The 23,086-nt window shown below is 33.8% G+C and overlaps 1 protein-coding gene across 1 annotated transcript in view; it reads left to right on the top strand.

Moving 5' to 3' along the window:
* The window catches only part of HSPA4L (heat shock protein family A (Hsp70) member 4 like), a 72,989-nt gene that overhangs the window by 34,647 nt on the left and 15,256 nt on the right, over positions 1 to 23,086 (top strand). The window contains exons 11-15 of the mRNA XM_051966505.1: positions 3,175 to 3,281; positions 12,554 to 12,687; positions 15,264 to 15,463; positions 21,579 to 21,674; positions 22,550 to 22,687. Of these exons, the coding sequence (XP_051822465.1) occupies positions 3,175 to 3,281; positions 12,554 to 12,687; positions 15,264 to 15,463; positions 21,579 to 21,674; positions 22,550 to 22,687 (675 nt within the window). The remainder of the gene's footprint in view (positions 1 to 3,174; positions 3,282 to 12,553; positions 12,688 to 15,263; positions 15,464 to 21,578; positions 21,675 to 22,549; positions 22,688 to 23,086) is intronic.

The raw sequence follows: 23,086 nt of genomic DNA, 5'->3' as shown, positions 1-23,086 counted from the left end.
CTCTTGTGAGGATGAACCATGCCGGGGATTGAGCCATTGATTGATCACCAGGTTGGCAGCACAGGCTGAGTTCTCCCTATTTGTGTCACCCCTTTGGCCTTTGACTAATCTTTCTCAGAGTATTATGTTTTTCAAGATTATACACTGTAAAGTAATAAGAATGTCAGAATATTATGTGATGGCTGTTGTTTTAAAACAACATTCCTGGACCCTAGATTGGAAACACTAATCCCTATGATGGCCATCAGGCATTGTGATCCATCTTGACAATGGATCTTTTCAATGGAGAAGGGTCAAAGAAATAATCAGTCTTTTGAGAGTCAAAATATTACTAGAGCAATCCCACTATAGAAGGCCACTAAAGTGTGGCTTGAGTTAGGCAGGCCAGATCTTGGTAGACTTGGGGCATATTCCTTTTTTTTTTTTAATTTTTAATAGCTTTTTATTTACAAGTTATATGCATGGGTAATTTTACAGCCTTGACAATTGCCAAACCTTTTGTTCCAATTTTTCCCCTCCTTCCCCCCACCCCCTCCCCTAGATGGCAGGATGACCAATACATGTTAAATATATTAAAGTATAAATTAAATACAAAATAAGTATACATATCCAAACTTTTATTTTGCTGTACAAAAAGAATAGAACTCTGAAATATTGTACAATTAGCCTGTGAAGGAAATCCAAAATGCAGGCAGGCAAAAATATAAGGATTGGGAATTCAGTGTAATGGTTCTTAGTCATCTCCCAGAGTTCTTTCGCTGGGTGTAACTGGTTTGGTTCATTACTGCTCCATTGGAACTGATTTGGTTCATCTCATTGCTGAAGAGGGCCAGGTCCATCAGAATTGATCATCATATAGTTTTGTTGTTGCCATGTATAATGATCTCCTGGTCCTGCTCATTTCACTCAGCAGCAGTTCATGTAAGTCTCTCCAGGCCTTTCTGAAATGATCCTGTTGGTCATTTCTTACTGAACAATAATATTCCATAACATTCATATACCACAATTTGTTCAGCCATTCTCCAATTGATGGGCATGTACTCATTTTCCAATTTCTGGCTACTACAAAGAGGGCTTCCACAAGCATTCTTGCACATACAGGTCCCTTTCCTTTCTTTTAAGATCTCTTTGGGGTATAAGCTCAGTAGTAACACTGCTGGATCAAAGGGTATATACAGTTTGATAACTTTTTGAGCATAATTCCAAATTGCTCTCCAGAATGGCTGGATGTATTCACAATTCCACCAACAATGTATTAATGTCCCTGTTTTCCCACATCCCCTCCAACATTCCGCATCTTTCCCTGTCATTCTAGCCAATCTGACAGGTGTGTAGTGGTATCTCAGAGTTGTCTTAATTTGCATTTCTCTAATTAATAATGATTTGGAGCATATTTTCATAGTTTCAATTGATTCATCTGAGAATTGTCTGTTCATATCCTTTGACCATTTATCAATTGGAGAATGGCTTGATTTCTTATAGAGTCAATTCTCTATATATTTTGGAAATTAGGCCTTTATCAGAACCTTTGACTGTAAAAATGTTTTCCCAGTTTATTGCTTCTTGGGGGCACATTTCTTAACTTTTCATTGGTTTCATCACTAATCCGTATGGTTCCTCCAGACCATTTCTCCTAGAATTTCTTTTGAGCAGTACCCCAATTTATATAGTACTTTAAAGTTTACAAAATATTTTTCTCAGCTTCTACATATGGATTATTGTTCCCATTTCACAAAGAAAGGGACAAAATTCCAAGAGATGAAGATGACATTCCAATCAGTCAGCAAGCATTTATTAAGAATTTGCTATGTGCCAGGCATTGTGCTAAGCACTGGAAGAATGATAAAAAGCATTCTAAAAGAGGAGATAGTGTTCAGATAGCTAGGTACCAATTCCTCTCCAGCCTGTTTATTACATAGAAAGAATCAAGCACATATTATGATAGCCAAGAGTTTGGACCATTTCTCTATTAGGAGCAAACTCTCATACTTAACTCAGCAGGTAAAGAGTTTGTACAAAATAGATTGAAGATAATTTAAAATGAGCAGACTAATAACTGGGTGGAGTGGGGAAAGAACCAGCAAAAGCAGGCTGGTGACACATAAGATGCAAAGACGGAAGACAAAGAAGAGAGGAGACAGTACTGGAGGAGGGAAGGAGGGGACAAGGAATTTTAAAAATGGAGAAGTTAGGAAGGGCCAGTTTTATAGATACCAGAAGAAGATTTTATTTAATAATTCATTCAGGAGGAAATACCAGTGGAGCATTAGGAGGGTGACCAAAGTTAGCTAACTATAGAAAAGTTACAGGTGGGCTTTGGAGCCTATATCCTCTGATTTCGTATTCACTGATTTATTTCAATATAATTCAAGAGCTGTGATTGATAGTTGATCATTTTTCCAGCTATAAGTTTCCTTCAAATCTCATGCTATTAGACTTTGTCATATCTTAAAAACCAGTAGGAGTGATCTCTGATTTCATGTTTTAGTCTCCATTGTCACATTCTCATTTTGAGAAGTCTTCTGATAATAATGTGCAGAGGACTGGCCTTGGAGTCCAAATGAATCCTGATCATGAAATTCACTGTTACTTGACAATTTACTCATCTCTCGGAGCCTTAGTTACTAGATTTCCAAGTGTAACAGCAAAAACTTGGTCAAACCCAGGTTCTCCCTTTAAGAAATTCCAAAATATTTATTTTATTGGTTTTGAAAGAAGACAAATTGACCATCTTGTCCTCTTACAGAGGACTAATTTTTATGAGAAGTAACTTGAAAAAATACACTTCAGGATTGTATGATCAAGTAACTTGGCTCTTCTCAGCAAGTCAATGATCCAAGGCAATTCCAATAAAAAATGGAACATGCCATCTGCATCCAGAGAAAGCGAGCTATGAAGACTGAATGCAGATTGAAACAAATTATTTTCACCCTTTTTTCTTGTTTTTTTTTTTTTTTTCTCCTCATAGTTTTTCCCTTTTCTGATTTTTCTCTACCTGACTCATGGAAATATATAAAAAATTAATATTAATGTATACCACCTAAATTTTTTTTAATTTTAAATTTTAAAAAAAGAAAAATGCATGTTAGATTTTATTGAAGCAAATTTCTGTAGATAACTCAGTCATAAGTAGTATTTTTTCCTTGCGACTTATATTAATGCTTTATTTTTCAGTGTGCAATTCTATCACCAGCCTTTAAAGTTCGTGAATTTTCCATCACAGATGTTGTTCCCTATTCAATAACATTAAGATGGAAGTCATCTTTTGAGGATGGAACTGGGTAAGTCTGTTTTAAAACTCGTGTTTAGCAATTAACAAATCAGTTAGATAAATTAATTAAGCCTCAGTTTCTTAAAAAAGTTCTAAGACATCAGAAAATCAGACCATTCAGAAAAAGGAAAAATAATGATATTGTAACTTTGAAGTTTTGAGTTTTAGGACTAAATAAGAAAATAGCAAAATGTAGGTTGTCAGATCCTATTCTAACCTCATAAAAGTGAATTACTTACTCTAATTTTATATTTTTGTTTCTCAAACAGTTTAAATAAGTTACATTTGAATTTAAACTGTTTTCTTTTCTTTCTTTTTTTTTTAAATAACTTTTTATTGACAGAACTCATGCCAGGGTAATTTTTTACAGCATTATCCCTTGCATTCACTTCTGTTCCGATTTTTCCCCTCCCTCTCTCCACCCCCTCTCCCAGATAGCAAGCAATCCTTTACATGTTGAATAGGTTACAGTATATCCTGGCTACAATATATATGTGCAGAACCAAACAGTTTTCTTGTTGCACAGGGAGAATTGAATTCAGAAGGTATAAATAATCCGGGAAGAAAAATAAAAATGCAAGCAGTTTATATTCATCTCCCAGTGTTCTTTCTTTGGGTGTAGCTGCTTCTGCCCATCTTTGATCAATTGAAACTGAATTAGCTCTCTTTATCGAAGAGATCCACTTCCATCAGAATACATCCTCAAACAGTATCATTGTTGAGATATATAATGATCTCCTGGTTCTGCTCATTTCACTTAGCATCAGTTCATGTAAGTCTCGCCAGTCCTCTCTGTATTCATCCTGCTGGTCATTCCTTACAGAACAATAATATTCCATAATGTTCATATACCACAATTTACTCAACCATTCTCCAATTGATGGGTATCCATTCATTTTCCATCTCCTAGCCACTACAAACAGGGCTGCCACAAACATTTTGGCACATACAGGTCCTTTTCCCTTCTTTAGTATCTCTTTGGGGTATAAGCCCAGTAGAAACACTGCTGGTTTATCAAAGGGTATGCACAGTTTGATAACTTTTTGAGCATGGTTCCAAATTGCTCTCCAGAATGGCTGGATGTGTTCACATTTTCACCAACAATGTATCAGTGCCCCTGTTTTCCCACATCCCCTCCAACATTCCACATTATCTTTCCTTGGCTAGAGGAAGCCTTGGCTAGAGTGATAGCCAATCTGACAGGTGTGTAATGGTATCTCAGAGTTGTCTTAATTTGCATTTCTCTGATTAATAATGATTTGGAGCATATTCTCATATGTCTATAAATAGTTTCAATTTCTTCATCTGAGAATTGTCTGTTCATATCCTTTGACCATTTATCAATTGGAGAATGGTTTGATTTCTTATAAATTAGAGTCAATTCTCTATATATTTTGGAAATGAGGCCTTTATCAGAACCTTTGATTGTAAAAATGTTTTCCCAGTTTATTGTTTCCCTTCTAATCTTGTCTGCATTTGTTTTGTTTGTACAAAAACTTTTCAATTTGATATAATCAAAATTTTCTATTTTGTGGTCAATAGTGATCTCTAGTTCTTCTTTGGTCATAAATTCCTCCCTCTTCCACAGGTCTGAGAGGTAAACTATCCTATGCTCTTCCAATTTATTTATAATCTCATTCTTTATGCCTAGGTCATGAACCCATTTTGACCTTATCTTGGTGTACGGTGTTAAGTGGGGGTAATGCCTAGTTTCTGCCATACTAATTTCCAATTTTCCCAGCAATTTTTGTCAAATAGTGCATTCTTATCCCAGAAACTGGGGTCTTTGGGTTTGTCAAACACTATATTATTAAAGTTATTGGCTGTTTTGTCCTTTGAACCTAACCTATTCCATTGATCAACTAGTCTATTTCTTAGCTAATACCAGATGGTTTTAGTAACTGCTGCTTTATAATATAATTTTAGATCTGGTACAGCTAGGCTAAACTGTTTTCTTATTAAAATAGGCCTTCTTCCAGGTTTTTTAAAATTTTAAGTAGCAAGTTTTCCAACTTAAACTTTAATAGTTTAAATTTTAACTTAAATTTTACAAAAATTGTATTTGCTATTGTGCAAAATGAGTTATATCTGTGTAAAGTAAAAAAAAATTTTAAAAGTTGAAATTTTAATATTTAAAATTTTCTCAAGCCTACTACAGAGCTATTTCTTTTAATTCTTTGGTTGACACCCCCCCAAAAAAAAAAAAAAAGTTTCCTTACCCAAGTTTTTTTTTTTGTTTTGGAGAGAGGATAGTATTTTATTTAATGTTTCTATTCTCAACTATGTTATCAGTTCACTTGGGTTTTGTATGACTTCTTTCTGATCAGTGACTTCTCTTTTAGTCCCCAAATGCCTAGCACATAATTGACATTTAATAAGTAGTTATTGACTGGCTAATATAATGTTTCTGAGGGAAAGTGTTTTTGAATTTCATTCATAAAAGTTTTTAGAATATAATTTGTTTGTTAAGGACAGCTTGAATACACCTGTCCTAGTTCTGGCAAAATCCCATCAAATTTCTTTTATAGGACTGTATGTCATAAGCCCTCAAGAGAGATCATCTTAGTATGTGGCCTCCCAAGTGTTATGTGATCAACAAATCAGAAAATGGGAAAGATGGGATTTGTCTTCACCAAAACCAATATCAACAAAATATACTTTTCCATAACACTTCTCTACTCTGTCCACTGTTTCCCTTATACAAGTTATGGACCCTACTCTTTCTTAGCTGAGTGTTGATCTCTTGTGGCCATTATAATTTAACCCCAACTCAAATACTATTCACAGCGGCAGCTCCCATTGGGAAAAATGTTCCCTAACTTCAGCATATACTCTGCATTACCCCATGAGGGAAAATGTCCCTCAGAGGTCAGGTTCTTAATTCTGGAGCAGTGTAGTGGTTTTGAGTAGTACAGAGTAAGTTGATTTTTTCAGCAGGCATGGATAGATTGAAGCAATGTATTACATCATCTTCATATCTTTACTCTTATTCCTTCTCCAGGCTACTTTACTATCTAAAGTAATACTATCCTTCCAGTTTTTCCTTTCTCCAAGTTACAACTTAAATGTCTTCAATTCCTAATTGTCTTACCCCGTATAACCAATTCATTGCCAAGTTTTATTTTTTTCCCCCTCTATATGTCTCATTTCTGTTTTTGTTCTTAGAGCTACCAGTACTAGTTCAGACTCTCATCACTTCTCACCTAGACTGTCTCAAGTGCCACTTAATTTATCTTTCTCTTGTCTCATTCTTCAGCCACCCAGCTGCTCTGGTTTGAGCATGTTACTTAACTATTAAGTAAACAAACATCTCTTCCCCATTGAATATAGGATCAGATATTATTTCTTCTTCATTTCATTTTTTTTAACTTTCAGAATTTTTTAAGTTTGATAATCCAATTTATCCAATTAGTCAACTAGCATTTATGAAGCACCTGTTCTTGTTGGCCACTGTCTAAACACTGGGGAATATGAGCAAAGACAAAAAGTTTTTTTTCCCTCTAGAAGTTTTCATGGGGGAGACCATGTTCAAAAAAAGCATTTAGAATAAATTAGAGATAATCAACAGAATATATTACTAATATAGCAGTACAAATTTATGATTTATAAATAAATATGAACATACTAAAAGCTCATGCTCAAAAAATTTTTTACATCTAGTACCATTCTCTCATTTGATAGATTGGAAAAATGAAGTTCAAATAACTAGCAGATCACACATTGTCTTCTAAGCTAAATTTTCTTTTTTTCAATCAATAAAAAATCCAGTTTCTTTGCCTCACTGCTGCTCCTTGCCCTTTTTGCCTTCCTCTCCATATTGAAAAAGAAAGAAAAACAAAACCTAAAATATGTATAGTCAATCCAAACAAACTTCCACATTGATCATGTACAAAAAAATATATTGCAATCTGCACTCTGAATACATCACCTTTCACCAGGAGCTTGGTAAGCATGCTTTATCATGAGTTCTCTGAGTTATAGTTGATTATTAGGATAATAATCATTATTATCCTAATCAGATTTCAGAAGTTAGTTGTCTGTACATATTGTTATCAGTTTATGAATTGTTATCTTAGTTCTACTCCTTTTATTCTGAATCAGCATATACAAGTCTCTGATTTTTTTTTTAACTTTTTTTTTTAATAACTTTTCATTGACAGAACCCATGCCAGGGTAATTTATCACAACATTATCCCTTGCACTCACTTCTGTTCCTACTTTTCCCCTCCCTCCTTTCACCCCCTCCCCCAGATGGCAAGCAGTCCTTTACATGTTAAATAGGTTACAGTATTTATACCTAGATAAAATATATGTGTGCAGAACCAAACAGTTCTCTTGTTGCACAGGGAGAATTGGGTTCAGAAGGTATAAATAACCCGGGAAGAAAAACAAAAATGCAAGCAGTTTATATTCATTTCCCAGTGTTCTTTCTTTGGGTGTAGCTGCTTCTGTCCATTCTTGATCAATTGAAAGCTGAATTAGCTCTCTTTATCGAAGAGATCCACTTCCATCAGAATACATCCTCATACAGTATCGTTGTTGAGGTATATAATGATCTCCTGGTTCTGCTCATTTCACTTAGCATCAGTTCATGTAAGTCTCACCAGTCCTCTCTGTATTCATCCTGGTCATTCTTTACAGAACAATAATATTCCATAACGTTCATATACCACAATTTACTCAACCATTCTCCAGTTGATGGGCATCCATTCATTTTCCAGCTCCTAGCTGCCACAAACATTTTGGCACATATACAGGTCCCTTTCCCTTCTTTAGTATCTCTTTGGGGTATAAGCCCAGTAGAAACACTGCTGGATCAAAGTGTATGCACAGTTTGATAACTTTTTGAGCATAGTTCCAAATTGCTCTCCAGAATGGCTGGATGTGTTCACAATTCCACCAACAATGTATCAGTGTCCCCGTTTTCCCACATCCCCTCCAACATTCCGCATTATCTTTCCCTGTCATTCTAGCCAATCTGACAGGTGTGTAGTGGTATCTCAGAGTTGTCTTAATTTGCATTTCTCTGATTAATAATGATTTGGATCATATTTTTATGTGTCTGTAAATAGTTTTAATTTCTTCGTCTGAGAATTGTCTGTTCATATCCTTTGATATGAACTCCTCAATTGGAGAATGGCTTGATTTTTTATAAATTAGAGTCAGTTCTCTATGCATTTTGGAAATGAGGCCTTTATCAGAACCTTTGACAGTAAAAATGTTTTCCCAGTTTATTGTTTCCCTTACAAGTCTCTGATTTCTCTGAAACCACCCCCTTGTATCTTCTCTTATAGCACAGCAATCTTCTACTACACTTACAGCCATCCATTACTTGTTCATCCATTCTTAGTTGATGGGCACTCCTTTTGTTTCCAGTTCTTTGCCAATCAAAAGAGTTACTTTAAATTTTTTTGATGCATTCTTAGAGTTTGTTTTATTTAAAACTAATCGCTCACTTAATTTATCATCCTTTTCATTTTCTCTTTTATTTTTTCTATTGGGTGACATGTATTTATATATTAAACATGTATATACGCTTCCCTGCTTTGACCAATTCATATGACAGGGCAGTTCAAGAAGTGTCACCCACTTCATACTCTTGTTTGTATGGCCTTCATCTTGGGCATTCTGAAAATTTTAAGATAATTTCCCCCAACATTCATCTCTCATTCTTCCCTGCCCCTTTCCTTCTCCATTCCTTTTCCATTCTCTTTATATTTACATTTTAAGGTCTTGAAGATATAACAGAACTAATCCTTTGTCTTATGTGATTACATTCCCTCTATGGACCCAATGATGACATGTGTCCTCTCCCCAAATTAGAATGTAAGCAGTTTCTTCTTAATATTAGTCCTTTTTCTTTGTTTACCTCCTGTAGATTCTTCATGTTTACCTTGCAGAGGTTTTTCATAGCTCTGGTCTTCATCAGGAATGCTTAGAATTTACCTATTTTTGAAAGTCCATTCTTTTCCCCTGTAAGTTTAGGTTCAGTTTTGCTAAGTAAGTTATTTTAATAATCTAGATTCTTTACCTTCTGCAATGCCATATTTCAAGCTCTCTGTTACTTTATAGAAGTGGCTGCTATATCTTTTGTGTACCTTACTGTGGCTCCTTGGTACTTGAAATCTTTTTTTTTTTTTTTTTTTTTTTTTCTGATTGCTTATGGCATTGTTTCCTTGACCTGGAGCTCTGGATTTTGGCTGTGATGTTTCTGAGAGGTTTCTTTCAGAAGATGATTGGTGGATCTGGGCAGTTTTCTTTTAGAATTTCTTGAAATAAAATTTCTTTAAAAAAAAAAAAAAGGTTCATGATTTTCAGATATACAGAGATTCTTAAATTCCTTCTTTTTTGTTTCCCAGGTCAGTTGTTTTTACTATGAGATACTTTACATTTTCTTGAACTTGTATCAGTTTTTTTTTCTTTTTACTTTGTTTTCATATTTTTTCTTGTCTCTTAGGAGTCATTGGCTTCTATTTGATCCATTCCAATTTTCAGGAGGACAAATTTGCTTGGACAAGATTTTGTACTTCTTGTGTTAAGTTGTTATTTCCTTTCCTCAATAGCTTTCATTTAATTAATTAAAAACACTTAAAAACCCTGCCATCACATCTTCCAGAGATTCTAATAGAATTTGTGCCCAAGCTCTTATTCTTTGAAACTTTGCTTGAAGATATTTGGGAATCATTCTCTTCTGGGTTTGTGTCTTGAATTTCTCTGGCATCATAATAGTTTTCTATGATAAATTGGGATTTTTTTTTATCTGTTCATTTTTCCTGATATTAGGGCTTCCAAATTTTTATGGGGAAAGTCTTGGCTGCTCCTGCTAACTTTTGGGATATGGGATGTTATGTCATTCCAATATCTCAGAGACAGATTAGACTAGGGACTTGCAAGCGTTCTGTAATTCCAGAGTGCTTTGGGTCAAAGACAAAGTGATTACTACCCTCTTGTCTGAATTCTACAAGTCCCTGGCCTGGGTTTGTATCTAAGCAAAGATCAGAGTTCTAATAGATGTTGCTAAACTCAGCCTCTCTTTCTCTATCTGGAAAGCTCTGCTGGCTCTGAGGAAAGAACCATAGATTCCCCTGTGATCTGGGATTGTTCCTCCAGTTATTCTTCTGCAACCCTCAACTGAGCTGTAAGCTGGAACTTCTGTTGGCTTCTTGCAGCTTGATATATTGCATAGTTCTTGTTACTGTTCCTTGCCTCAGAATTACTCCCCTAGGCAGATGATCTCTTCCAGCCCCCTACTTTCCCACTCCTCTTCCTATTTAATTTCCTTTGGATACTACACAGAGTTAGACCTTTCTAATCTGCCTCTAGTTCCTTGCCTATGATCATGGCCTTTGTATATTTGGGGACAAACTTCTCTTTTGTCTGTCTACTGATGCCAGCTTGGGCAGGGAAATTGACTTACTGTGATTATTCTCTATTTTTCCATCCATTTTGGATTTCCCAATCAGGATTCTGCATTTTCTAAATCCATTTGTTAGGTGAAAGTTAACTTACTATTTACTACTACTGTACTTTTCCCCAGATCCCCATACCCTTTTTCTTGATTTGTATTTTCCCCACCTTAAAATGAGGATGTTGGATTAATTGAATAATTGAATGTCTCTTGAATATCTTTTCCACTAAAATGTTAAAATCATGCAAATAGTGATAATCTCCCCAATGATTATAGATGAAACATTTTTTAAAATACAGAGAAGGTAACTCACATTGGGAATGGGTTAAATTGGCAACATTACATATATACCATGAAGGGTATAATTCACTCCAAAATCTATAAACAAATTATGAAGGAGAGGGGTGGGCAGATGGGAAAGCAAAGGGGAGGGATTCATGGGTGGGGAGAGATTAATTTAATACAAAGGCAAGTTAAGGAGCAGAATTAAGAGTCAAAAGGCTTAGGAAAAATATGCATATGTGGGGGCCAGAGGTGAGCAAATATGTGTGTATATCTATATATGTATATAAAAATATATCCTATCTTAAAACTATAGCCTGCTTAGGGGTGGGGAGGAGATGAAAGGAGAAAAAATTAAAAAGAGTAAAAAAGGTATACAACAGAGAACAAAAGAACAATTTACAAGAAAGTAAAGAAAAGATGGACACTCGTGAATATAATGTCTTCTACTAATATATGTACTTTCTTATATGTACTTTCTTGAACTGGTAATTTGTTGTTACATGTTTTGAATCCTCCCTAATGTTCTGCTAGACACATGATAGTGTTGTCTTTTGTATCATTTTGTATTCCTTTTTTGTTTTTCTGTTTTCTTATTCTGTTTCTTTAAATAAGATAAATTTGAAAAAAATTATAGAGAGAATGTAGAATGTAAAAAGATGTAGTCAGCTAAGGTAGTCGTGATACTACCATGTTGATATATTCTTTTTTATTATTACTATAGCTTTTTATTTACAAGATATATGCTTGGGTAATTTTTCAACATTGACACTTGCAAAACTTTTTATTCCAAATTTTTCTCCTTCTTCCTCCCCCCATGCTAGGTAGACCTAATACATGTTAAATATGTTAAAGAATATGTTAAATACAATATATGTATACATACATATTAATATATTCTTGAAGGTAGCCTAAGGTGGTGGAGTGTTAGATTTGGAGAAGGGAAGACTTGAATTTGAATCTTTCTTCAGATGTTAGCTGTATAACCCTGTCATTTCAATTCTGCCTACCTCAGTTTCCTTATTTAAAAGACAGAAATAATTAAAAATGCACCTGCTTCAGCAAGGTATTTTGTGAGATGTAACACATTTGCTTTTCAAAGTGCTTTTCAAACATTAAGGCTCAATACAATAAATGCTATTTAGAGAAATTAGATGTGCAGAGTAGAGGTGATTCAGTTTTATATGCATTCTTTATCTGTTTTGTATTTGGAAGTATTGTTTCCCAGTTATATAACATGATATAATAAAGGGAAAAAAATTTAAAAGATATACAACTAATACTTTGTTTCTGAGCTTGTGGAAGTGGAGAAAGGAAGAAGGGATTGGTAGTAATAAAGAATTTCCTGTTAATAAGTTTATGGCTTTTTCTTCATCTTATATATGATGAGCACTTCTGTGCCTTGTTTTAGGAGAACATCAACATTCAGATATACATTGAATGACATCAGTTACTTAGGATAATCTTTCAGTTTTTGATCATTATAACTAGGTATTTGCAATGGCTCAACACTTTAAAGTTTAAAATGTAAATAATTATCACTGTGGGCATCTGTCATTTAAAATAAAGGAAAAAAACTTTGTTTTCTTTAGGGAGTGTGAAGTGTTCTGTAAGAACCATCCTGCTCCATTCTCAAAAGTTATTACCTTTCACAAGAAGGAACCATTTGAACTAGAAGCATATTATACGAATCCACATGAAGTGCCTTATCCTGATCCCCGAATTGGTAAGAGAGAATTCAAGAGGATGGTATTTATGATAAAAAGAAAATTTTTTACACCATTACTGATAGTTTGAAATTGATCTGGTCCAAGGCTGCAAGACTATAAAATGTGAATCTTCAATATTTAATTTAAGTCCTTTCTGCCGTTAAGATTTTATGTCCCTTAAAAAATATATTGATGATAAGTTCTGTTTTTACATCACTTTTACTTTTGAGTGTATCCCTTTACCTTAATGCCCAACTCTAAACCCTGCCACAAAAAATGTTAAAAGGGGTGAAAAAACAATTTTTAAAAAATTTAATTCTTTAGTGGAACCTGATAGGTGATAGTATACGCAAGGTTTCACATACCATCTCCTTTTACAAAATAAAGTGACTTACTGCTGATTTTTTTACATAGAATTCAGTGGGCATTTTTGTTTTTTACTATTTTTGAGGGAGTAGATACTCATATGTAAAATATCTACTCATATGTGTTGAGTTTAGGCTATCTTCATCCCTTTTGTGAATATTCTATTTAAATGTCCTCAATTTAAGAAACCATTCATCTAAAAAGTAATTGAGGTCCTACAGTCAGATAGTTATATATTACTGTTTTACATATAAGCAGAATTTGCTTTCTTATAATTTTGGTATTTTTAACACTTTTCCCCTCTACCCCTCACTTCAACTTTGTGATTAGCAGTAACTGGGGTAAGTACTGTTTGATTAATCATATAAAAATATTACCTGTAGTTCATGTTAGTGAGCTTGAGAGCCTATAGCCATATTTTCAGCTGTGCTCTTCTGTGACCAGAGGAACCCCTCCCCCAGTATGACTTGACAGATAGTATTTGAGAAGAGTAATACTTTTAATTTTTTTAATTATATAAACTTCAGATTGAATTTAAAATAGTTTTTAAGACAACATCTTAGAACATATAACAAGGTAAATTCTATATAGACAATCTGAATATTAAAAAGTCATAGTAAAAAAGGAGAATTGAAGGTTGTTTCTGACCAAATAAAATCAGTACAGATAGAATTAGAAGGAAACGTGGTTTGAGAAAAAACTTAACAGAATTTCATAATTTTTTATAAAGTATGACTTCCAAAATCAATAATTGATACAAAATATATGACTAAGCCATTTCTCCATTAGACTGAAGGATAATTGAAAAGTTTTCAAAAGAAAATATACAAAAACTTATAATTACCTGAAAAGATGTTTTAGGTTGTCGATAAACATAGAAATATGACTTTTAAAACCTGAGTCATCTCAAGTCCATGAAGCTGTCCAGGTTGCTGCTAATTCTTACTATAATTCATTATTGATAGAGCTATTAAATGGTTCAGCAATTCTGTAAAATAATTAGAGATCATTCCACAAAAGTCACTAAGTTGTTCATGCCCATAGCTAAATTGTTCATTGCCAATATTACAATATTGAGACTGTCCCAATAGATACAAGAAGAAATTAATGTACAGACATTTTCATAGCATGATTATTTTAAGGAAAAAGCTGAAAATAAAATGTGCCTTCAAATCATGATCCATGAGTGTCATGGAATACTGTTAACCCCTTCCCCTCCCCCCCCAAAAAAAGAATGGTAAATAGAGAACTTGGGGAAAGGGGGGAAATGTTTGTTTCTGTGGGATAAAGAAAATGCCTGAATGAAAAAGCAAAGTCAGAGAAAAAAGCAAAAAAAAAAAAATTGAGTGGGGAAAAATAAAACAACTCTGGTCAAATACTGTTGTATTTGTACAATTACAAACTACTATTGTAAACATATGGGTAGAGGTGAAGGGCTCAATAAACCTCCTTTCTGTAAAATTATAGAGAGAAGAAATCTTCATTTTAAGGAGGTTTGTTTGGCATTTAGGAGATAATTGGTCAAAGCAAAATGTTAACTGTCAGTGAATTTCAAATAACTTATACAGATAATGGATTAAAAACTATTTAAAATGGCTATCATAATGATTTTCAGTGGAGAGAATTTAGTATAAACTTAATCTCATTACAGAATTAATATAATTACATATCTAAGATGTGCTCATTGCTTGCTGCTTTGAAATAATGTTATCTTAAATTATGCCACAAAATATAGAAAAACCCTTGAGTTTTTCTTAGTACTTTGGGTAGAAAATTTTAAGGGAGCAACATGAGAAATGTTATTTTTTCTTTAAAAGGAGGGTTTGGAACAGTGGACCTGACTGAAGACCACCCTAAAGCCTTTTTATAACTTAAGTTAGCTAACTAGGCTGTTGTCTTCTCTCATTTTAATTTTGAATGGAAAAGGAATGAATTTTAAAATGGAAAACAGGGTTGTTTCTGAAATCCAGCCATTCTATAACATAGTAGAGATGTTAAGACGTGGGGATGGCTTCTTTTGATTTTTTTTTCATGCCTTACAGTGTCAGTTTTAGAATCTGTAAGCTTTTGTGGGATACCAGGATTGTGATAATTTACCATCTTCACGGCGTTGTTTTTGAATAATATTAACTCAGACTATGTTGTGTTGATTGCAGAGTCAGCCTAAGACATGCTAGAATTTTAAACACATTATGACCAAAGCTTTATAACCTTCTTTTCCCTGAAGGGAACTTCACTATTCAGAATGTTTTTCCCCAGTCTGATGGTGACAGTTCCAAAGTGAAGGTTAAAGTACGTGTTAATATCCATGGTATCTTCAGTGTGGCTAGTGCATCGGTAATTGAGAAGCAAAGTTTGGAAGGGGATCACAGTGATATACCCATGGAAACAGAATCATCATTTAAGAATGAAGGCAAAGATGAGATGGTATGTAAAAATGCCCTTTCAACACTCCTATATTAGACAATATTTCTAGTATCAATACTTTAGTCTTTTAAAAGCAATCTATTTGAGATAACATTATTTAGAGTCTGAATTTTGAAGTATTGAGCTAAAAGTTTGCAGAATTTCTCTGCCTTTAAGAATCACCAGGTAATAATATCAAAGAAGCAATGCATTTAAATCTCTCTTCTTCAAAATTTTAAGACTTTTTTTAGGGGATAATGTATTTTTCTTTGTAAGTTCTAGATTGTTCACCCCATATCCCATATATAGTGACCATAGCTAGTTTTCTTTCTAAGGACAACAGTTAAAACAATGTAGTTTATAATGAGCTATCTTTTTAGCTTCCATAATAAATGTAGTTCATTCAAAATGACATGCTGAAGTACATATGTACATATATTTAAACTAGAATTTGATCTATCCATACTTTCTAGATTTGTGCTAAATAAATTATGACTTTTTTATTATTCCTCGTTTGGAGCAATTATTGTGGCATTTGGCAAAGAGTAAATAGCTTTGGGATTTTTCACAATGTGTAATTACTAGGACTAAAGTTTAGGGTTTTTTTGGATTTGTTCATTCGTATTTCATCTTGAATGTAAATGCTTAGATCCATTTTAAGGATTATATTTTGATTTATTTTGTTTGCTTTTGTTAACATAAAACCTTTCTAGAAGTGGTCAATCCAACAAATGTCTGCTAAGTGCTTAATAACAAAGTACTATATATAAAACTATTAAAAGGGAGTTCTAACCCAAGAAGCAGTGCCTCTCTTCAGAGACAGCTGTTGTACAGAATATTGCTATCTCTTGCTTTTCTCATTACTAAAGTACTAAATTTAATGTGACTTACTTAACTTGTAACTTGTTTGTATGTCATCCTCTTAGTAGGCTTATATTATAGTGTTACATGGAGGGGGTCCCAAATTATGTTAACTTACTTTTGACTTAAGAATTGCTTTCTGAATTTAATGATTTCATTCTGACAAGTATCCTATATAATATTAGATTTTTTTTTTATAAAAAACTACTTCCAGTCAGAAACTTTTATGATCATTTCTCCATTATAATCACACTCCTTTGATTTGTTTAAATGCTGGTGTTTTTACTACTTATGATATGCTTGGTTTCCTTTTTTAAAAATTTGAGGTTTAGAATGAGATAGACACCAAAAAATGAGAAATCAGAATTGATTAGCACACTTTAAAAACCTACCTATGATCTTTTCCAGAAGGAAATTGTTATGGTTTTGTACTATTAAAATTGTCCACGAACATTTTAGCAAAAAATAAATCTTAGAACTTAGAATCCTTGTAATAAAGTTCATAGATCTGTGTTACATTGATCTCTGACCTGGAAGGAATGGAAAAGCATTTTTCAGGTTGTTCTATATGTGCCAAGCCTTGTCCCAAGCACTGGAGAAATACATACATGGGCAGAAAACATCTAAGGAACAACCTGTCACCTTAGAAATTATACAGGCAAAGATAACACATATGGGAAAGAAAGGTGGCAGCCAGATTACCTGTCTGAGAAATCATAAAGATGGTGATTAGAGGCAATTTGATGGAGATAGAGTTTCTAAGAATCTTAAATGGATTTGGTGGTTGTTGTCAGAATAAGTGATGAACAAGAAAGGGAAGAGTGGTGACTAAGGTGTGTGTATTATGGCCAGTCAGGGGCCTAATTTATCTGTGATGAGCTCTTGGCAATCAGAAGAGCACAACCTCAGTCAACTGGAACTGTTGTGAATAATAGATACTCGAATATACATACACAGAAGAGAGAAGTAGTATGTCCATTTTATAGGATTTTTGTTTTGGGTTTTTTGTTTTTAAATTCTTGAAGATTCCTTTTTATTATTCTTCCTTCCATAGAATGGATTTAAATTCATATTTTATTTGGAGAAAAAAGAGTAGTTCTCATGCAGATATACAACAGAATATAGTTATATAATGATAACAATATCTATCCATTTTAAAAGTTATTCCCCTATCTACGTTCTGGACCATCTCCATTCTTTACAAATTGTGATGTCTCCTAACTTAAAAATGTAGTTTGGGGCAAAAAGAAAGGAAAGCTAGTCAGTCCTGAAGGAGGCTTACAGAGCATCAGGGCTGTTTTGGCACGGTCATGTCAAGTATCATGTTGAAATTAGAAAAAGAAGTTACAAATAATGAGAACTTGAATTCCATGTACAGCTATCTCTTTTTCTTGGTATGTGGAAATGTTTTTGTTTGTCTGGAATGTCCATTAAAAAGAAAACATGGATATACAAGACTGTATGAAACAATTAAAAGGCATTAGTCATTTTTTCAGCATTGCCAAGGGATGAATGAAGGTGGTAGGATTCCAAAGTGACTTTTTTTCAGATAATAGATATTTTATCTCTTTCAGCATTTTTTTTGCTTTGCCTCTTAAGCAGAGAGCATAGCTTTTAACTTAGCCTTTTATAATTAATGCTCAGATGTCTTCTGTGTGAACACCAGTCTTCTTTGTATTCCCCTATCCTGATGCTTCCCCATGTAGAAGCAGGATAACCAGACTTGTCCAAATGATTTCTAAAATGAGAATGGCCTGAGGGATTGTACTGTTCATGAGGAGTGCATAGGGTACCTGCACTCTTTCCTTTCTTTAGAGTCACTCTCTGTTCCACATTGTAGTTTGCTTAAACTGACTTCTGGCCAAGTAGCCTTTCACACAAGTTATATATTGGGAGTAACCCTTCAAAACAGGATCCTTCTTATATACATATTCTTGGATCCAGTGATCCTGGCTTCCTGACTGCTGCTTGGAGGTAGGATACTCTATCTCTCTTAAGCATTTTCTCTGGCTGTCCCCGCTGCCTAAAATGCTCCCTTGACTCCATTCTGCCCCACCTTCTGTAGGAAGCCTTTTTCATTCTCCTTAATGCCTTCTTTTTTAATTTATCCCATCTTGTTTTGTACATGATGATTTGCAAGTTATCTTCCCCATTAAATTGAAAGCAGGAGCTATAGGATCTATTTTTAATCTTACTTTATATTCCTAGTGTTTAACACAATGTCTGGAACATCGTTGGTGCTTAATAATTGCTTGTTGACTTGATTTGACTAGATTTGGCTAAATGTTAAATTGGTTTTTTATATCAAGTAAGGGCAATTTCTGCCTCAGTGATCTTTAATATATATATATATATTTTTTTAAACTGGCATTGCTTTTAGAGAAATGTTGAATGATCTTTCTTTATGAAGCACTGTGAAGAGATAGGGAAAAAATAGAATAGCTCCCTCCTTATTAGGACCTTTACTCTCAAATTCAGTATTCCTATATGAAAAATACTTAAGAAAATGCCCAATGCAAAAGCAAATGAGTGAAATTTTATATAATGAATAAAATAAAGGCTTAAGAGATTCAAGGCAGTTAGATGATTGCCAATGAGTGCATAGCTCATTTAACCAGGAGTCAAGAAAGACCTGAGTTCAAACTGGGCCTCAACTATTTACTAGCTGAGTGACTCTGGGCAAATTATTTAACCTCTGCCTCAGTTCAATTATAAATAAAGTTATTATATATTATGTAATACACTTCCAGGGACTGTTGTGAGAATCAGATGAGGAATCAGTTGTAAATTTCTTAGCATAGTGCCTGTCACATATATAAGCGCTTGCTATTGATATTTTGAACAAGTCTTCATGATGGCATGTCTTGTATGTGTACATAATAAAGGGATTTGGAGTCAGGGAGTTTCATAAGAATAGAATTTGAAATAGTCCTATTTGATATCTGGTGGCATCCAGATATATAGTACAAGGGAAGGATGGCAACAACTTTGGAATAGTTTTCCTTTCAGTGATAACAGCAGTGCAAACAGAAATACAGACATTAAAAACATAAGAAGCATTATGTACATTTTTAAATTCAAGATGAAATACAAATATGCATCAGTTTTTGCTTTTTTTTTTTTTTAATTTTAGTCATAGTAACCGTATACCACATAAATCTGCCGGTGGATTTCCTTCATTAGAGCAGATGATTTTCATATCATGAAGTAATGAGATTAGAGGCTATTTGAATTCTAAAGAGAGCTAAAAAGTTATTTTTAAGTGAAAATGATAGAGTGTGGCAGAAATTACAAGAGTGTATCAGGAATTAATATGGAAGGTCAGCTAGTGCCAGGTTAATGGAATGCTGTAAATACTAGGCAAAGAAAGTGGCCTGAGTAGAAAGGCATTAGAACTGCATGACATGGTCCAAAAAGATAAGGGGAATTAGTCTGGCAACAGTGAGGAAAATTAGTTAGAAGAGAATGTGTAGGTGGAAAGGCCTGTGAATTACTCAAACAGGCAAGAGGCAGTGGTGGTCAAGAACAAGGGTGTTGGCAGATTAAAACAAGATTAAAATTAACAAAATTTAATAACAAAGAAGGTATTAAATAAGGACCAAGGAAGAGTCCATTATAATCTCATAGTAATGCTAATGGTGGGCAGATGAAATAAGAAATCGTGATCCCATTGAGGAAAATGGTGCATGGAGAAGTGAATGAGATGATGAAAGCAACAGGGCACAGAAAAAGATGGTCAGCTGATAGAAAGAAATACTTGGTAGCAAAAGAGGCAAAGGTGTGGTTTGAGAAATAGGTGGAGAAAAAGAGTAGAGGATAATATCTCCAAAACTAAGGATGAAGAAGGGAACTAGAGTCAAACTAGATAGCACTAAGGAAAAAGAGTGACTTTAGGGTGGAGGAAGAGCTGGTTGGTATCACAACTAGAGGGAAACAATGGATGCATACAAAAAGAAAAACCCATTTGGGAACCAAAATTTACCATAAAAATATTAAGGACAAATTGAATGTGAGATTCATGAATTCTTGAAATTTGAATTTTACTGGATTTTTACAGCGTTGATATAATTTATAGTGAATGGAGGACTTCTTAATTTGTAGGTGAGTGTTAGTGGTTTGCTTGTTAGTGATTACACCAGATTTAGATTCCAACCTCCCTGACTTCATAGTGAAACAAGTCTTCCATGACTTTTTGATAACTGTGTTGTCATCTTAAATATATACATACACACCACACACACATTTTGGTATGTGAAATTATCTCCAAAATAATCTCTCCTAATGAAGAGTGTTGGAAGCAGTTCTTTGACACAGCCAATTTTTTTGTTCTTAAAACTTAAGTGCTTCACTAGAGACACTTGAGACTGAAATTTTTGCACAACCAGTTGTAAATGTTAAGGGCTATATAGTATTATGACTCAGATTTTTTTTTTCACCCCCACCATTTTCTTTTTTTTTAATTATTAATATAGCTTTTTATTGACAGAACATATGCATGGGTAATTTTTTAACATTGTCCCTTGCACTCATTTCTGTTCCAACTTTTCCCCTCCCTCCTTTTGTCCTCCCTCCCCTAGATGGCAGGCAGTATGACTCAGATTTTTAAGGCAGCAGTCATTGTAATTTTCCTTTTACCCCTGCTTAATTGTATAGAGAATAGCCACAAATACATTTATAGCCAGTTTGGCTACATAAACTGCACCCTTTTCATGTAAATTTTTAATTATTCTCTTTAATACAATTTTAATTGTTTTCCTGCTATTACTATACTTTTCCCCAAGGAGAATGGTATCCAAATCATCGGCAAATTACATCAATCAATGTTGGCCTCCTCACTAGAGAGAAGCAGTTTTAGGTTTTGTCGTGCTTCATTTCTGTTTGGACCATGTTGGAATTTGCTGAAAAAAAATATTCATTTTCCATATTGCATATTTCCAAGTGTAAAATAAAACCTGAATAGTGATGGTGCCATGGTGCCTGTCAGCTTTTTACTCTAGTCGGTGAATTCAGATTTGGAAATTTGACTGTGGGGTAGCTTTTTTCTTTTTTAATGTGTTCTTAAATGATAGAGTCATTGCAGCAGTGTAGATAGGCTTTGTCAATTTGCTTTTTCTGTAGCTGTAGTTATTTAAAAAAATACATATAAGTATAGCATCTATGTGTCAGTCTTCTTGAAGTTTTTTTTGAATGTCATAAGGACTTATAATTATGTTTCTTTAAAAAAAATCATCCTTGCAGCAATATTACTGTCCATTTTTATATACCTCCTTCCTAGGACAAAATGCAAGTTGACCAAGAAGAAGGCCATCAAAAAGGCCATGCTGAGCATACCCCAGAAGAGGAAATTGATCACACGGGTGCCAAGACAAAGGTTTGTATTTCATTTTCTCCCTCCTCTCTGTATACAGTAAGTGAACTTAGAGAATTATGAACCACTAATTTACTCTTCATTCAGTTAAGTTGAGACTGAATTAACAAGATAGGATAACCTTTTTTTTTATAAATAAATTAAGAAAAAAATGATATAATTAAAATTTTCTAGAATATTAAGAAATGAAACAACATAATGAAAATTTTCTAGTATTTAAGTTTTAATAACAAAAATTTTCAGTGATGATAAAATAAAAGGAAATAGGATCATGTTTTATGATCATGTACTGTCTTTGGTTTTATCTGAGACATTTTATAGTAAAATTTTAAAGCTTAAAATGGAAGTCCCCTTTGCAATGTAAAATTTGGGCATATATTTCCAAAATGTTTTTTGTGTTTATGTTTTTATTATTTGAATAGTATGTAATCTGTAGTTTATGTAATATAATGTCAAGTAAATGTTGGGATTATTGCAAGGCAATGGATAGGGCAGGGTGGTACTGCTGCATAGCTCAAATTGCATCTGTTTATTCATGCATCTATCTTATTTCTTTGATGTAGGAAGCTCCCAATAAGGAACATTTTTTACTCAAATAGATTATTGACATCTTGTCTGTAATTTGGAAACAGAGAAAGTTAACTGAAAGATATAGTGAGAAAGAGTATTTTTGTGTGTATGTTTCAGTGTAACCTATGTACAAAGAAACAAATTTCTTAAAACAGATGCTACAGTATCTGTGGAGGGCACTTTAAGTAATGTGGTATTTTCCAGTTTAAAGAAAATCTGTATACTTTTTTCTTTGCCTAAGAGCTTTTCCTTTGTTTAGACAGAATGACTCAAGTAGATATTCTTTCATCTGACATTGCTTTTCACAGCCAGTGCATCCAGACAAGCAAGATCGAGCAACCCAAAGTGTTAAAAAAGGAAAAGTCAAGAGTATTGATTTGCCTATCCAGAGTACCCTGTACAGACAGCTGGGCCAAGATCTCATCAACAGTTACATAGAAAATGAGGTAGGTAGTACTCTTGAGATCAGTGTTAGCATTGTTAGTGTTCTTTATGAAATTTCAACTTGGAAATTTTTTTATGAAATTTGTTTATACTGCCCCACATGTAAAAAATATTTAGCATAGCTTAACTCCTTAGATTTCAATTTTTAGGGAAAAAATTTAGCTACTAATAATTATTTAAGATTTTATATATAAACACACACACACACACACACACATACACTAAATATTTTCTTAGTTATTTTCAAGATTTACACTGGATTTAGATTCTAACCTCCCTGACTTCCTAGTAAAACAATTCTTCCATGACTTGATAACTGTGTTGTCAAGTTAACAAACATTTTTTAAATGTCTGCTATGCACTGGGCACTGTGCAGAGTAAGTGCTAAGATACAAATATTC

The sequence above is a fragment of the Antechinus flavipes genome, chromosome 6, assembly GCF_016432865.1.
Source record: "Antechinus flavipes isolate AdamAnt ecotype Samford, QLD, Australia chromosome 6, AdamAnt_v2, whole genome shotgun sequence".
Lineage (NCBI taxonomy): Eukaryota > Metazoa > Chordata > Mammalia > Dasyuromorphia > Dasyuridae > Antechinus > Antechinus flavipes.
This window is presented reverse-complemented; position numbering and strand designations above follow the sequence as displayed.